We start from the raw sequence: 18,047 nt of genomic DNA, 5'->3' as shown, positions 1-18,047 counted from the left end.
TTACCAGGCCAGGGGAAGGAGGGAGGCTGGAGGCAAGGGGATAAACATGCTAGAGGACAAGGGACGTGGAAATGAATGAATGGCGGGTTCAGTTGGATGTAGATGGAACAAGGGATGTAGTGGAGATAAGTCTGATAGCAGGGGCTGGGTCACCTGGCAAAGGACTGGGGGTCCTCTGAGCAGTGGGGTGTGGTCACAGAGATAAGTATGAAGCTGACAGCATTTGGGACCTCGTGAGGGTAAGGTAGAAGAGAGGCCACTGGGTGAATGGTGGGGCCATTAATTGAGAAGGCAGAGGCGGAGGAGCAGGGAAAGGAAACCAGTTCTGTCTGAACATGCCGAATTCGGCAAACATGTCACCAGAATGTAAGCTCCAGAAGGGCAGGAATCTGTGTTGTGTTCCCTGATGTATCCCAAGCCTGGTCCATTGTAGGTGCTCATGAAAGAATTTATTTTGCATTCTGGAAATGCAGGTGACGATGGCTATTAGGTGATCATTATTCATATAGGTCTCGCACTTAGGAACTGAGAGGCTGGTCATTGAAACTATAGCAGGTGGATCAGCTGGTTCAGGGAACGTATAAGTGCCGAGAAGAGAAAACCAGTGTGGGTGAGGGGTGGTGGGGAATGCTGGTGACTTTGAGTCTTGAAACCTGGCCAGGGGGGATGCTCACCATCCAGGGAGCCAAGAGGCTCTTTCCCAGGAGGCACTTGTCACTGGATGACTAGTCTTTGTAGCTGATTTTACCAAATGAGGTTCCTCGGCTACCAGCGAAGGTGCTATTCTCCAGCTATATCTAGGAGCAAGGGCTGTTGCCGAGGATGCCCACTAATGTCGCAGGTGTCGAAGGCTGTCATCAGTGTTAGCCTTTTCTCGTCGGCAACTATCTGGTAGATGACAATTATCTCAGTGCTCATAATCTTCCTTGCTGTGCTGTGTGATTTGAGTTTTTATAAGGTGTAGGTTGTGTTCTCCCCTCCTAAGAGCCCACATGGAATGAGGGAGGCAAATGATCCTAAGTTGCCTGGCTCATACCCTGGGGAATCCAGAATCTTCTTATGGTCCCATTATTTCATTTCTGTTTTTCCTGGGAAAGCAGGAACAGTGGGCTGCTCGAGTCTGTATGACCAGCTTCATGAGACCAGCTCCTTTACAGAGAAGTATTTCCTGGTCTTTTAAGACCATGTCATCTTCAGTAAATTTCTTTTTAAGTATCTTTTGAAAAATACGGGTTTGTTTCCTCTTTTAACAAAAACCAGGTCTTTTAGGTTAAAAAAAAAAATCATTAAACACTTCCTATATGCCAGGCCTTGTGCTTAGGAGGCATGCGGTCTAGTGGGACAGAAAAACATAAGACCAGATGATTTCAGAACTATGTGATCTTTCCCAAGTGATCTCCCCCTTTGTTAGCTCAGCTACTTGCTTCCGGCTTCAAAACATCCATTTGCAGCAACTCTCAGCTTGCCTTCTTTACGTGTCATTGGTGTATTTGAGTTGAATCAACCCAATGATTGATCAGTCTTTGTATCTGAGAAAGGCATTTGTTGCTTCTCTAAGGAACCAGCTCCTTCTGCAGGTTTGCTGGGGGAAAAAAAATCCCTTGCAGGTGTCTCTTGCGGGGAAGGAATTAAATGCAAACAGACCCTGAGTTGTAAATAATCAGGGTCATATATAGACTTGCGAAAGAGGATGTCTTCATATTAATATCTATCACAACAAGTTGAAAAGTTTCTTATGAAAATTGGAGTCTTTGTAACCGTCATTGGAACTGATTGTGAACATCTTAACTCCAGCACATCGCTGTGCCGTGGCGGTTCTAAATTCAGATTTCTTGCTTCCTTTGAATTTGATGCTCTTGCCATTACATTGTGCCTCCCCTAAATCATAGCTGAGGCAAGAGAAGCAGGCTAGATGGGGAAACGACAGAGAAGGTTTGGATTGGTGTTTTGAAACTTGGCTGCCAAAGGGGATCTGTGCGCTCAGCATGAAAGCTGGCACATCTCCCTGTCGCTTAGATTGGCAAAGACCGGTATTACTTATATGAATATGAATTAAAAACCGTTTCTTTATCGAAAGGCTTATAAACTCTCTACTCTCCTCAAAGCCCTTTGCTTCTAAATTGTAGGTAATTGATGCTTCCGGGTTCAATCAGGGAACCAGAACCACCAAGAGAGATATAGGATAACATCTTTATTATAGTAATTAGACCTTCCACAGGTGTGTGAGCTGCTGGAGAAGTTTGTGTCAGGCTGTCCCCTTGGGTTCTGGTGGTCTGAAGTCACTGTGGGCAGGCAGGGTCTGCCATTGGGGGAAAAAAAGCTGGATGTGAAATGGGAGAGAACAAGAACAAACTGGAAGCTCTGTCTCTCACTGCCTCAACATGTGGACTTGGGCGACTTGCAGAAGGAGCTGTGGGCTTCACCTTGGAGCTTGAAGGCACCTGGCCCGAGGAGGGGAGAAACTGAGGCAGATACTGCAAGTTCTGAAGACGCATCAGCTATGCCCTGTGCCAACACGTGGCTCCCGCTGGTCGGTGACGACGTGCGCAAGCTGCAGCAGGGCCTGGCGCCCAGCACACAATCAGCCTGTGCTTTCATCTGTGCGTTCCAAAATGCATGAAGGTTTCTCTTGTGGCAAACGGGACTGGGGAGGGGATCCTGAGAAATGTAGTTCGAATGTAGGCTAAGTTGACACAGTATAAAACTACCCGTGAAATTGTTATTCTATTGTAATTAAAAAGACCTTCTAGATAGTAAGTTCCTTGAAATGAGTGCCGCACCTGTTTGCTTATCATTGTATATCTAGTGTCTTGCCTGCTCAGTAAACAATTGTTTTTTTTTTTTTAGTGCTTTCTTTTTAAATTTTTAAAAAAGCTTTTATTTATTTGAGAGAGAGAGTGAGAGAGAGCACAAGCAGGGGGAGCTACAGAGGGAGAGGGAGAAGCAGGCTTCCTGCTGAGCAAGGAGCACGATGCGGGGCTCGATCCCAGGACCCTGGGATCGTGACCTGAGCCAAAGGCAGATGCTGAACCGACTGAGCCACCCATGTGCCCCTGAACAATTGTCTTCTGAGTGATTCCTTAAAGACTGGCTTTCTAACATAAGCTATGTTAACGTGATTCTCTGTACAACTGCTAACGTAGAACTAGTTTGCACCACAGAGAAGGCTGGTGGTAATCATCTTGCATGCATGCAACGTAAGCCGATTTGAAGCTTGTTTCTGGAAGTGTAGCCCTGGAAGCCATTTAAACCACTGGAACCTGAAAGATCAAGATGAGTTTCAAAATTGTATGCAACACAGGTATACGTGTAAGTCAGAGATACCCGTATAAGTCAAGATTTCTGAGCTTTTCTTTCCATTCAGGCAAATTTTATGTTCCAATTTCTATGCCTGGAAAAATAATGTTCGTTGCTAAATTTATTTCCTGAGCCTGTAATAGCAATAGGAGTATCAGATCATCCTATTGATTAAACATCCACCCGTGCCTGACAGAAAAGCTCCTACACAGACAGGAAAGTGGATCAAGACAGGGTCATACCTGCTGAAAATCGTCCAACGTGGATTGGGTTCTGGAGGTAAACTCCCAAGACTTTTCTTGGTACTGATCAGGCTGTACTGTGTGCTTCCTTCTGATCCAGAACCCACCCCTCCCCACGTTTGGGGTTCCCAGGGAGGAGACAACCAAACACATAACTGGAGCCAAGCAGCACTGTCTCCCCAGGGCCTTAAACTCACCCCCCCCCCCACCACCAATTACTCCCACTGTTGAGAAGACATGAAGATAGTCTCTTGCCAAAATATTAGGGAAACATATTTTGCAATTCTAGATAACATAGATGAGCAAGATTTGGGGCTTACAGGGAGAGTTTTCTGAAGCACTGTGAATTATTTCATATTGTTTCTCCTGTTTAGCTTATTCTTCCTGCTTTTTTGTTTTTCTTTCTTGGAAAAGAGCAGCCCTGGGGACAGGAATTAAATCCATACGAGCCTGGCCAGTTTAATACATGTTTATTGAAGCCCACTCAATGGAAGGCCCTGTTAATGTGTGCTATGGGGGCCTTGAAAGGGCACAAAGTGAGTCTTCTAGGACATGGTATTTAGGGCAGACAACCAGGCACACAGCCTACCGTGGCCTACATCCAAATGCAGCTGGCCTTTCACACATGCCTTTTCTTTTTAAAGATTTTATTTACTTATTTGACAGAGAGAGATAGAGCAGGAACACAAGCAGGGGGAGTGGGAGAGGGAGAAGCAGGCTTCCCACCGAGCAGGGAGCCCGATGCGGGACTTGACCCCAGGACCCCAGGATCATGACCTGAGCTGAAGGCAGACTTTTTTTTTTTTTTAGTATTTACTTATTTATTTATTTTTTTTATTATGTTATGTTAATCACCATACATTACAGCATTAGTTTTTGATGTAATGTTCCATGATTCATTGTTTGCGTATAACACCCAGTGCTCCATGCAGTACGTGCCCTCCTTAATACCCATCACCAGGCTAACCCATCCCCCTGCCCCCCTCTAGAACCCTCAGTTTGTTTCTCAGAGTCCATAGTCTCTCATGGTTCGTCTCCCCCTCCGATTTCCCCCCTTCATTCTTCCCTTCCTGCTATCTTTTTTTTTTTTTAACATACAATGTATTACTTATTTCAGAGGTACAGGTCTGTGATTCAACAGGCTTACACAGTTCACAGTGCTCACCATAGCACATACCCTCCCCAATGTCTATCACCCAGCCACCCCATCCCTCCCACCCCCACCACTCTAGCAACCCTCAGTTTGTTTCCTGAGATTAAGCATTCCTCATATCAGTGAGGTCATATGATACATGTCTTTCTCTGACTTATTTCGCTCAGCATAATACCCTCCAGTTCCATCCATGTCGTTGCAAATGGCAAGATTTCATTACTTTTGATGGCTGCATAATATTCCATTGTGTGTGTGTGTGTGTGTGTGTGTATATATTCCATTGTGTGGTGTGTATATATATATATACACACCACATCTTCTTTATCCATTCATCTGTCGATGGACATCTTGGCTCTTTCCGTAGTTTGGCTATTGTGGATATTGCTGCTATAAACATCGGGGTGCACGTACCCCTTCGGATCCCTACATTTGTATCTTTGGGGTAAATACCTAGTAGTGCAATTGCTGGGTTGTAGGGTAGCTCTATTTTCAACTTTCTGAGGAAGCTCCATACTGTTTTCCAGAGTGGCTGCACCAGCTTGCATTCCCACCAACAGTGTAGGGTTCGCCTTTCTCTGCATCCCTGCCAACATCTGTCGTTTCCTGACTTGTTAATTTTAGCCATTCTGACTGGTGTGAGGTGGTATCTCATTGAGATTTTGATTTGGATTTCCCTGATGCTGAGAGATGTTGAGCACTTTTTCGTGTGTCCGTTGGCCATTTGGATGTCTTCTTTGGAAAAATGTCTGTTCATGTCTTCTGCTCATTTCTTGACTGGATCATTTGTTCTTTGGGTGTTGAGTTTAAGAAGTTCTTTATAGATTTTGGATACTAGCCCTTTATCTGATATGTCATTTGCAAATATCTTCTCCCATTCTGTCGGTTGTCTTTCAGTTTTGTTGACTGTTTCCTTGGCTGTGCAAAAGCTTTTTATCTTGATGAAGTCCCAATAGTTCATTTTTGCCCTTGCTTCCCTTGCCAATGGCGATGTTTCTAGGAAGAAGTTGCTGCGGCTGAGGTCGAAGAGGTTGCTGCCTGTGTTCTCCTTTAGGATTTTGATGGACTCCTGTCTCACATTTAGGTCTTTCAACCATTTGGAGTCTATTTTTGTGTGCGGTGTAAGGAAATGGTCCAGTTTCATTCTTCTGCATGTGGCTGTCCAATTTTCCCAACACCATTTGTTGAAGAGACTGACTTTTTTCCATTGGACATTCTTTCCTGCTTTGTCAAAGATTAGTTGACCATAGAGTTGAGGGTCCATTTCTGGGCTCTCTATTCTGTTCCACTGATCTATGTGTCTGTTTTTGTGCCAGTACCATACTGTCTTGATGCTTTGTAATAGAGCTTGAAGTTTGGAATTGTGATGCCACCAGCTTTGCTTTTCTTTTTCAACATTCCTCTGGCTATTTGGGGTCTTTTCCAGTTCCATACAAATTTTAGGATTATTTGCTCCATTTCTTTGAAAAAAGTGGATGGTATTTTGATAGGGATTGCATTGAATGTGTAGATTGCCCTAGGTAGCATTGACATCTTCACAATATTTGTTCTTCCAATCCATGAGCATGGAACATTTTTCCATTTCTTTGTGTCTTCCTCAATTTCTTTCATGAGTATTTTATAGTTTTCTGAGTACAGATTCTTTGCCTCTTTGGTTAGATTTATTCCTAGGTATCTTATGATTTTGGGTGCAGTTGTAAATGGCATTGACTCCTTAATCTCTCTTTCTTCTGCCTTGTTGTTGGTGTATAGGAATGCCACTGATTTCTGTGCATTGATTTTATATCCTGCTACTTGACTGAATTCCTGTATGAATTCTAGCAGTTTTGGGGTGGAATCTTTCGGGTTTTCCACATAAAGTGTCATATCATCTGTGAAGAGTGAGAGTTTGACTTCTTCTTTGCCTATTTGGATGCCTTTTATTTCTTTTTGTTGTCTGATTGCTGTGGCTAGGACTTCTAATACTATGTTGAAAAGCAGTGGTGATAGTGGACATCCCTGTCGTGTTCCTGACCTTAGGGGGAAAGCTCTCAGTTTTTCCCCATTGAGAATGATATTCGCTGTGGGTTTTTCATAGATCGCTTTTATTATATTAAGGTATGTACCCTCTATCCCTATACTCTGAAGGGTTTTGATCAAGAGAGGATGCTGTACTTTGTCAAATGCTTTTTCTGCATCTATTGAGAGGATCATATGGTTCTTGTTCTTTCTTTTATCAATGTATTGTATCACATTGATTGATTTGTGGATGCTGAACCAACCTTGCTGCCCAGGGACAAATCCCGCTTGGTCGTGGTGAATAATCCTTTTAATGTACTGTTGGATCCTATTGGCTAGTATTTTGGTGAGAATTTTTGCATCCGTGTTCATCAAGGATATTGGTCTGTAGTTCTCCTTTTTGATGGGGTCTTTGGTTTTAGGATCAAGGTAATGGTGGCCTCATAAAACGAGTTTGGAAGTTTTCCTTCCATTTCTATTTTTTGGAACAGTTTTAGAAGAATAGGTATTAATTCTTTTTTAAATGTTTGGTAGAATTCCCCTGGGAAGCCATTTGGCCCTGGGCTTTTTTTTTGTTGGGAGATTTTTGATGACTGCTTCAATTTCCTTAGTGGTTATAGGTCTGTACAGGTTTTTTATTTCTTCCTGGTTCAATTTTGGCAATTTATACATCTCTAGGAATGCCTCCATTTCTTCCAGATTATCTGATCTGCTGGCATAGAGTTGCTCATAATATGTTCTTCTAATTGTTTGTATTTCTTTGGTGTTGGTTGTGATCTCTCCTCTTTCATTCATGATTTTATTTATTTGGGTCCTTTCTCTTTTCTTTTTGATAAGTCTGGCCAGGGGTTTATCAATCTTATTAATTCTTTCAAAGAACCAGCTCCTAGTTTCGTTGATCTGTTCTACTGTTCTTTTGGTTTCTATTTCATTGATTTCTGCTCTGGTCTTTATTATATCTCTTCTCCTGCTGGATTTAGGCTTTATTTGCTGTACTTTCTCCAGCTCCTTTAGGTGTAGGGTTAGGTTGTGTATTTGAGACCTTTCTTGTTTCTTGAGAAAGGCTTGTATTGCTATATACTTTCCTCTTAGGACCGCCTTTGCTGCATCCCAAAGATTTTGAACAGTTGTGTTTTCATTTTCATTTGTTTCCATGATTTTTTTTTAATTCTTCTTTAATTTCCTGGTTGACTCATTCATTCTTTAGTAGGATGCTCTTTATTTGAGTTCTTTCCGACTTTTCCTCCGAAGGCAGACGTTTAACGACTGAGCCACCCAGGCGCCCCCACACATGCCTTTTCTTTTGGAATGAATGGAGAGTACCACCAAAGGAGAGTTGCTGAACTTTTCACTTTCCTGTTCTGGAGGCTGTCTTTTGGCTAGCAGAGTTAAAAAGGATTGTATCCTTCTTTAGGCTATAGAAATGAAGATGTTGTGTCCAAATATATATTGTCACAATGAGCACTTATTGAGCACTTAGTGTGTGCTAGGCAGTATGCTGAGCACTTTCTGTGCGCTATTCCATTTTAACCTCTGAGCCACTCTTTGAGACTGATAGTGCTCTTAATCCTAATTTAGGAAACGTAATCTCAGAGACGTTGGGGAGCGAGCCAAACATGCCACAGCCAGTCAGTGGAGGAGTGTGTAACTCGAGAACCTGCTCTCTTAACCACCATGCTCGGCTGCTTCCCTCAGATCCCATGAGCACCCTGGTGGATACTGTGCCAACCAATAAAATGGGTCTGCTTTTGTGTCTATGCAGACAGAAGTCCTGACAAGTATAAAAATGGTTCCCAGAGCCGAGCAGGATAAGCATTTTATCTTACAGCTTAAATTTTAAAACTCATGTTTTCCCCCTTCTCTAAAAAACATTGTCATTATTGTGAGCAAAATGCTAGTAGACAGGAGGATTGGAAGAATTATATGGGAGACTAGAATGTTACTGCTTTCCCTAAATTATCTTTAGGGTTATAAAAAGATGATCGCATATAGAACATAGTACCTGGAATGGGGAAAAAAAAGTAAGCATTTTGGGACCTATTAGTTAGAATGGAGATGAGTGATAGTCAGATTTACTGTGGATTCCAATCATCTGGGGTGCTTGTCACAAGTACCTGTTCTAGAACCTCATCTCCAGAGATTTTGATGAAGCCTGGGTTGTGCCCAGAAATCTGCATTTTAAAAAGAAGACTCTGACGCATGTGATCTATATACCACACTCTGAGAGTTGAGACTGAAGACTGGGAATACTTTAGGATCTGGCCTTCCCAGTGTTGAAAGCCAGCACCACCACCACCACCACTACTACTTCTTCTTCTTTAAGATTTATTTATTTATTTAAATCCAATTAATTAACTTATAATGTGTTATTTGTTTCAGGGGTACAGACCTGTGAATCATTAGTCTGTATAATACCTCGTGCTCATTACAACACATACCCTCCCCAATGTCCATCACCCAGTTACCCCATCCCTCCACCCCCCTCCACTCCAGCAACCCGCAGTTTGTTTCTTAGGATTAAGGGTCTCTTATGGTTTGTCTCCCTCTCTGGTTTCATCTTGTTTCATTTTTTTCCTCTGAAACCCAGCACTTGTTGAATAGTTTCCTCTGAGTTCGTTCATATCCCAAAGTCTCCAGTGAGTCCCCGTTGTACTGCTAGTTCTTAGAATAATTGTACCCTATTAATAATTCTAATAACAAAGGGCGAGTTTAATAATGAGTACTTTTGGAGGAACTTTCGATTAATTGAATGAATTAGTTGGGTACCGATTTATGCAGTTCTTACAGAATATGAAATTGCTCTAATCAATAGAGGATAAAAGCCCCAAATGATTTCAGTAATAGAGTAAATGCCTTCAGGCCTTGAGTGCAGCCTCAGGGACATCAGCCCATGGTAAATGTTTTTAGGCTATAGAAATGTATCCTGTCTTTAGGCTATAGAAATGAGGATGTTGTGTCCAAATATATATTGTCACAATGAGCACTTATTGAGCACTTAGTGTGTGCTAGGCAGTATGTTGAGCACTTTCTGTGCGCTATTCCATTTTAACCTCTGAGCCTTACTTAGTTTGCTAATGATTATACCACTATATTTATTCTATCCAAATATATTGAGTATATGATACGCACAAGGCTTTGGGGAGAGTACAGAAAATTGTGTAAGACTCAGACCCCAGTCTAAAGCAACTTACAGTTTATAAAATTTGACATTGTTTATGCCTGCAAGGACTCTGGATAGTCATAAACAATTACTTTTCCATGAGTAATTTATGACCACTTAAATGCAATGCACGTTTGAGAGGGAAGAAACAAACATTAAGGGCAATAGTTTTTAAGACACATGCATCCTGTTTCTTCTCTTTTCCATGTGCCACAATGTATGTTTCTACTTCTTATAACAGGGTTGGAGTGGCCTTTTGTGAAAAGAGAAAGTCATAAAAAGTAGACATAAACTGACTGTAAATGCCATCTCCAGTTCCCTTCTGTGTGACATCCCATGACAGTTCCTCCTCCTATTATTTCCATGATTGATATAGCACAGCATCCTATGGAGCGTAATCCAAGGAGGTGTGCAGTCCTAAGACTGACTGCTAACTGGGCTGATGCCTCCATTCGGGAGAAATGCTGGAATCCTCACACATGTTTATTCATTAAAAAAGAAACAAAGGCTTTGAAGGAGCATTACTCACAGTGTGGCTTGTGTACCGGTCTCAGCCTGTGAACTTTTGTCTTAAGACTGCTGTGAAAAGAGTAAGCATTCAGAAACTTTTAGAGCACTTTGATAGAGTCATGTCATGCTTGCTAAATATAATTAATAATAAAAGAATCGAGTTCATGATTTCTCTTTGTCTTTTTTCATTTTATTATTCTACTAATTACTTTTTATTGTATTTTTTTAAGATTTATTTATTGAGAGAGAGAGAGAGCACGAGCAGGAGGGACAGAGAGAGAGGGAGACAGAGAATCTCAAGCAGATTCTGTCTTGAGTGCAGAGCCCGAGGCAGGGCTTGATCTCAAGACCCTGAGATCACGACCTGAGCCAAAACCAAGATGGCCAATTAACTGACTGAGCCACCCAGGTGCCCACTTTTTATTGTATTTTACAAAAGCATTGACTCATGATGAATTTGAAATAATTTTTTAAAAACTGGTCCTTCACCACAGATAGTTTGAGAAGCACTATTTAAGTATCTTTTCTTGATTCAGCAAGTGTTCAGCTTCCCTTCCCCCATATTAGTTTTCTTTTTATCTTGCAAGTTCCTGTCAGAGTAGGCCCCTAGACATTAAATTTTTAGCCAGTGTGTGATACTGGAAAAGAGAGACTTCTTTTGATTACAAAAATCATTAATTTCCTAAATAGCCATAAAATTACTCTCTTAAAACCAAGTTGAAGTGCTTTCAAGATTAAAATTTTTGAAAGAGAAATGCAGTTTTAGAAAAGGAAATTATCTTTTTATTTTTTTATTAACATATAATGTATTACTTGTTTCAGGGGTACAGGTCTGTGATTCATCAGTCTTACACAATTCATGGTGCTCACCATAGCACATACCCTCCCCAATGTCTATCACCCAGCCACCCCATCCCTCCCACCCCCCTCCACTCCAGCAACCTCAGTTTGTTTCCTGAGATTAAGAGTCTCTTACAGTTTGTCTCCCTCTCTGGTTTCGTCCCGTTTCATTTTTTCCTCTTTTTCCTCCCGTGATCCTCTACCTTGTTTGTCAAATTCCACATATCAGCGAGATCATATGATAATTGTTTTTCTCTGATTGACTATTTTGCTTAGCATAATACCCTCCTCTAGTTCCATCCATGTCGTAGCAAATGGCAAGATTTCATTTTTTGATGGCTGCATAATATTCCTTCATATATATATATATATATATATACCACATCTTCTTTATCCATTCATCTGTCGATGGACATTTAGGCTCTTTCCGTAGTTTGGCTATTGTGGACATTGCTGCTATAAACATCGGGGTGCATGTACCCCTTCGGATCACTATATTTGTATCTTTGGGGTAAATACCCCGTAGTGCAATTGCTGGGTTGTAGGGTAGCTCTATTTTCAACTTTGTGAGGAAGCTCCATACTGTTTTCCAGAGTGGCTGCACCAGCTTGCATTCCCACCAACAGTGTAGGAAGGTTCCCTTCTCTGCATCCTTGCCAATATCTGTTGTTTCCTGACTTGTTAATTTTAGCCATTCTGACTGGTGTAAGGTGGTATCTCATTGTGGTTTTGATTTGTAGGAAATTATCTTTTTAAAGCAAAGCTTTGTTTTTCCTGAAGTATTATATTAAATTTCTATTAATGTATTAAGCAGGTTTGGCAGGGTAGAACTTCAGTTAAAAAAATTTAAATAAGGAGAGTTAACATTTAAAAACATTTATGTCAGCGTGCTTGGCTGATACTGTCCATTGAGTAAGCTGTGGCCTAGTAGAAAACACCCAAGCTAGGCTCTTAATCAGTTTGGCTGACAGATCACTGCCCTTGACTCAGCCATCTTGCCTATAACGTGAAGCTGCCCATCAAATGAAGGGGTCAGACCAGATGACCCCTGAGGCCTTCTCTACTTCTAATATCCTGTATGTCTGTGAAGTTAATCCATAATCATTTTAGACTACTTGTCTTTTCATGAAAAAAAGTTAATTTTTGGAAATTAAGTAAGATACCCTCCTTTGTATACTAAGTATTTCTTGATATAGTCCTTGTCAAGATGAAAACTATGCAATTCATTTCCTAAGCAGATAGAGAAATAAAACTGAAGAATGCCAAAGTTTTTTGTTCACCCAGCTAAGAAGTTAAAACATTTTATAAAAGTAGATAAGTAGAAGTAGTGGTTATTCTAGGCATCCTTGAGCTATGACAGTGAGTGTTGGTAGGAGAGACAAATATGATGAAGTTGGCACTCACATTGGGACTTGCTTAAAGTTCACATGAAAAGAGATTTATTAGACCCTATCCAGTTCTTTTTGTCCCCTTCTGGTCAATGAACCTTTTCCTTTTCTAATTTTTTAGGAAATTTTGTTACCTAATTTTGTTATCTTTTTTTTTTTAAAGATTTTTTATTTATTTATCTGAGAGAGAGAATGGGAGACAGAGAGCATGAGAGGGGGAGAGGGGGAGGATCAGAGGGAGAAGCAGACTCCCTGCGGAGCAGGGAGCCTGATGCGGGACTTGATCCCGGGACTCCAGGATCATGACCTGAGCCGAAGGCAGTTGCTTAACCAACTGAGCCACCCAGGCGCCCCTAATTTTGTTATCTTTAAAAAAAGTTTTTGGGGGCACCTGGGTGGTTCAGTCAGTTGGGCGTCTGCCTTCGGCTCAGGTCATGGTCCCAATGACCTGGGGTCGAGCCCTGCATCGGGCTCCTTGCTCTGCGGGGAGCGCCCTTCTCCCTCTCCTCCCTGCTTGCACTCCCTCAATCTGTCTCAAATAAATAAATAAAATCTTTAAAAAATAAAAAAATAAAAAATAGTTGTTCATGAAGTCATTGGCCTTATGTCCAAATAGTATAAATTTGTGAAATGTTCCTGCATATTTTTGGTTTGTTAGTCTATTCTGAATTTATGTAATATGTAATGCCAAGCAAGAATCTGTAAAGTACAGTAAAATAATGCACAAGACAAAGGTATTAAAAATGATAGTATATATTGTTATGTGCTGTGAGTATGTGAAAAGGATATTATACCACTTTTTATAGTATTGCTTTATGTGGTTATCTCCAGCCTTTTTGGCAATATCTCTGCAAAACTTTTTCAGCATGCATCTTCAAAATGTGCATCTCATTTATTTATGAATTACTTATGGGAACTACTGCTATTAGCTAATATTTCAAGTATATCACAATATACTTAGGGTGAGGCTTTTCATTTATCGTAGTCTTACGTAACCACAAAGCTAATAGACTTACTGATGATTTTCCTCTGTTTTGGCCAAGCTCTTGTCAGATCTGATTAAATCTGTCATTATTTTTACCTTGTAATGTATAGAAAGCTTTTACTCGGAGTAGAAGCGTCAGCTCTGTGACCCCATGTTACTTACATTTGCGTTTGTATTATCATCTTTAATCTGCAGGTTCCTTGCATACATCCTGCCCATCTGGGAATGTTTTTAGTCAAAGGGTACGCATCACAATCTGTAGCTCGATCTGGCAGGCCCGTCACTGTGCATTTCTGTGCACTCAGAGCAAATGAACAGAGAGCATGAGCCTCACCCCCTCCGCGTGTGGAAGTTCCTCTCTTCCTGGAGGGCGTCTCAGATCCAACAGGACAAGGTCCTCTGTGGAGCTGACTGAGGGCACAGTGCCAACCCAGAGTTAAATACCAGCTACGATGCTTTCCTTTGTAAAGAAAATAAACATAAATGGAGGTTCCCATATCACAATAGGTTGTATGTACATATCTACATAAACCTCACAATTTTTGAGACCAAAGTTGACAAAAATCTCATTTTTTTTTCTTATTTAAATCTTACCTCTTATATTGTGGCTTTGCTTTTCTTTTGTTTTTTGTTCACCCAGCTAGCTCTTAGAACAGAGTCTGGCTCATGTTTCTTTCAGTCTTCCTTTGTGTTTTGCACGTAGTAGGTGAGCATAAGAATACACATACACACGTTTCACTCTAAAATGAGCTCCAGGAACGTTTAGTAGTCATTGCTTTATTGTCTTGCTGAGGATGGGTGGCATATATCTTTTTTTTTTTTTCCTTTTTGGTAGTTTCAACAAACTGTTTGCTTGGGCCCAATGGGTTTCTTGTTTGTAGCATCTAAATAGAGTCATACTGCATATTTAAACTATATTCTCTAATTTGCAAAACTAAATTTTTTTGCTCTTATTCTACTGTGTTAGCCATTCATCTCAGAATGTTGCTACTACTGACTCATAGAACATTTTTTCCTTCATTATTTATGTCCCTGATAAAAACATTAATTTTAACTATCTACTATCTACATTAATCTACTATCTGAGCATTTTTATGTACCTGCATGATGAAGTGGATTGGACAGTTCAGGCCTGTGAGGAATAAGGTGGACAGGGGTAAGTTCTTGGTCCATGAAGTGTGGCAGGAGTGTGGCACCTTTCATTGGTTTATTGATGCCACATTAAGAAGATGTTCATAAAGGAGTCCCACTAACTGCCTCCAGGGATGTCTCTAGAAGTAAAGAGAAACAACCAAGAGTCATTCCCATCTTGAGAGAAGCTGTATCATTTTCTTGATGGAACAGAAGAGTGTCCTCAATCCTAGCTATACAACAAAGTCCCCTGGGGGCTGTACAGAAATTCTAAGGCCAGTTAGAATCTCTGGTGTGGCACCAGCCATCTGTTTTTTTTTTTTTAAGTAGGCTCCATGCCCAGTGTGGAGCCCAAAAGGGGGCTCGAACTCACGACCCTGAGATCAAGACCTGAGCTGAGATCAAGACTCGGGCACTTAACTGACTGAGCCACCCAGGCACCTCAGCCATCTGTATTTTTAAGAGCTCCCCGGGTGATTCCATTGCACAGCCAAGGTTGAGAGTAATAGTTCAAGACGCAAAAAAGCTGATTAGGTCAATGGAAGGAAAACAAAAAGCGTAAGTCTCAGTAAAGGTGAAGGGACACAACAGTAGAAAAGAAGTTACCCCACGATAACATGGAAAAAGTTGGGAAAATATGGAACAATTTTGTAGCTTCAAGTTGAGGTAGGAATAGACATCTTCCCTTGACTCCTAATGATCACGCAGTGAGAGTTAAGATGTTGGCTCTGAGAACCAAAGGTTTATAAATTGATCTAAGAATGTCCGAAGGGCTTTGAGGCCTTGGGCTTTGGAGGATGGAGGCTCATTGACAAACACCTCCAAGTTTAGATGATCTTTGGGGGCCTTTTGACCTGTGGATATTTTACCCTGGAGTGTGCACTTGCACACCAGTGCTCTCATCTGGCCTAAGGATACTTTACACCCTGTTAAGAAACCTTATGCTTGGGCGCCTGGGTGGCTCAGTCGGTTAAGCGACTGCCTTCGGCTCAGGTCATGATCCTGGAGTCTCTGGATCGAGTCCCGCATCGGGCTCCCTGCTCAACGGGGAGTCTGCTTCTCCCTCTGACCCTCCCCCCTCTCATGCTCTCTCTATCTCATTCTCTCTCGCAAATAAATAAATAAATAAAATCTTTAAAAAAAAAGAAAAAGAAAAAGAAACCTTATGCTTAGAAGGTTTATTTGGTTTTAAAGATGTGCCAGGGCTCTTGGCCTAACAAAGAAAGATAAAACGAATCTGTTTTCACCTGTGCCACTCTTTTGGTCTTTCTCACAAATTACCTTGCTTTTCTGAGAAGAATATACACTTGAGCCAGTTGTGGGAGGGCGCGGAGCCTTCCTTTCCTGTAGTTCCGGGGTCTGGTGAAGCACCAACTGAGCATTTGTCAGTGACCCCTGCGAACTCCGCTTCTGTTGTAGGAAGCAGTGCAAGTATTGATTAAGCACTCGGCTGATGTCAACGCGAGGGACAAGAACTGGCAGACCCCCCTCCATGTGGCGGCTGCCAATAAGGCCGTGAAGTGTGCAGAAGTGATCATCCCCCTGCTGAGCAGCGTCAACGTCTCTGACCGAGGGGGGCGCACAGCCTTGCACCACGCTGCTCTGAATGGCCACGTGGAGGTGAGTGTCCTCATCACTGGGAGCAAGAAATCTCCCTAGAGCCTCTCTTCACCCCCAGTGGAACCTAATCTTACTGCTGAGTGTGAAGCTACTATCTGCACGCCAAACCTCAGGCAACAATAGCCCATTTTAAATGTACAGCCAGTGGGTTGCCAAAGTAGCTGCCTCCTCGGGCTTCTCCGCTGACATACGTGCCACAGGGCTGTCTGTGATGTCAGCTTCCTACTGTGTTTGAACTCCGGGTCACTGACCTGCCTTTGGATTTGATGTTAATTTGACTCAGATTATCTGCATGTTGGTTTTCTTTCAGATGGTCAATTTACTCTTGGCCAAAGGAGCAAACATCAACGCATTTGACAAGAAGGACCGGCGTGCTCTGCACTGGGCGGCCTATATGGGTAAGGGTTCCTGCAGACGACTGTAGCTAAAGAAGCTGTGGGCCTGTCGCGAAGCATGTAGGTTTTCCCTTTGTGCACGCCTGACTTCTTTCCAAGCTTGGGGCCCAATTGAGTGAAGATTTGGTCCACTTGACTGGCAAGCATAGAGCACTCTAGTTAGACAGTTGCTCTGTCAGAGACTGATTTTACCCCACAGGGAGGAGGAGGGATGAGTCATGGCCTGGACCTCATTGAATGTGTTTCAGTCCGGACGGGAAAGCTGCACAAAATGGTGCTTCTTTTAACTTGTTATGGCAGCAAAATAAAGTGTTTTTTAAAAAAAAAAACAAGGACTGGCTAGCAAAGCCAGGACATAAATTCTATATGTCCTTTTATTTAAAAGTGTTTTTGAAAGAAACAAAAAGGAAGGAAGGACCACCCTCTGGCTGATGGGTAGGTTGAAGTGACAAGAGTAACCGTGGATCCTCCTGCTACTCTCCTGCCAGTGAACCTGGCCTTGCAGGTCTCGCTTCTGCCAGCTGGGCTGGGAGACATGAAGGAAGGAGTTACATTTCTATGTTGTTTTTTTTCCACTTTTGTTGGTGCAAGTGCCACTGACAAATGATAGGCCTCATTGAGTTTATTCTTGGTGTAGACTTGTGAGAAATGAAGAACTGGGATCCTTCCTTTGTGTTTGTAACCGGAGAATGTCCTGCAATTGGAAAAGCAGGTGGGATTCTACCAGCCCCATGTTATAAACCACCTGAATGCCCATCCCCCGGAGATTGTGTTGGTTAATGATAAAGAACTGCCCAGTGGGACACTGGGCAGTAACTACAGTGATGATGTCATTAGTCTTTATTAACATCGAAAGATTCTGTGTTATGTTAAGTAAAAACAGATCATAATAGCATGGGTTATATGGTCCTCATTTTTGTAAAAGAAATCTGCAATATAGACAATCTGGGATATATTATATGCTGAAATGTTAGCTGAGTATCTCAAGGGATTGGCTATATGGATGGTTTTGGTTTCCTTTTAACACCTTTTTGCCTTTTCTGAATCCTTTTTAACAAACATACAGGCCTTTTATTATCATGAACAACAATAACGTTAATGGTGGGGGGGGAGAAAGAGAACGGGTTGGGTAGGGATGAAATAAATTATGAGGCTATGGATGAGTCTGAATGGATATTTGGGCTTAAAAAACCAAACTCTTAAGATTTTGCAAGCATTATCATTTTTTTTTTTTAAAGACAATGTGGACTTTGGAGCTGACGGAAGCAGATTGGATGTCTGCATGGTACCTACGGGACTGGAATCAGGGGACATTGGCCAGACTGCTGTTT

The 18,047-nt window shown here is 41.9% G+C and overlaps 1 protein-coding gene across 8 annotated transcripts in view; it reads left to right on the top strand.

Annotated features, from left to right (window-relative positions):
- ANKRD44 (ankyrin repeat domain 44) overlaps positions 1–18,047 on the top strand; it is a 319,631-nt gene that overhangs the window by 168,789 nt on the left and 132,795 nt on the right. For all 8 annotated transcript variants that reach the window (XM_064586861.1, XM_045868301.3, XM_045868304.3 and 5 more), the window contains exons 5-6: positions 16,121–16,321; positions 16,632–16,719. In XM_064586861.1, coding sequence (XP_064442931.1) covers positions 16,121–16,321; positions 16,632–16,719 — 289 coding nt within the window. The remainder of the gene's footprint in view (positions 1–16,120; positions 16,322–16,631; positions 16,720–18,047) is intronic.

This window comes from Mirounga angustirostris, unplaced genomic scaffold (genome assembly GCF_029215605.1).
Source record: "Mirounga angustirostris isolate CCGP_5_RB_7025 unplaced genomic scaffold, mMirAng1.0.hap1 SCAF_3, whole genome shotgun sequence".
NCBI classification, from domain to species: Eukaryota; Metazoa; Chordata; class Mammalia; order Carnivora; family Phocidae; genus Mirounga; species Mirounga angustirostris.
The sequence above is the reverse complement of the archived record's forward strand: the minus strand, read 5'-3'. Positions and strand labels throughout refer to the sequence as shown.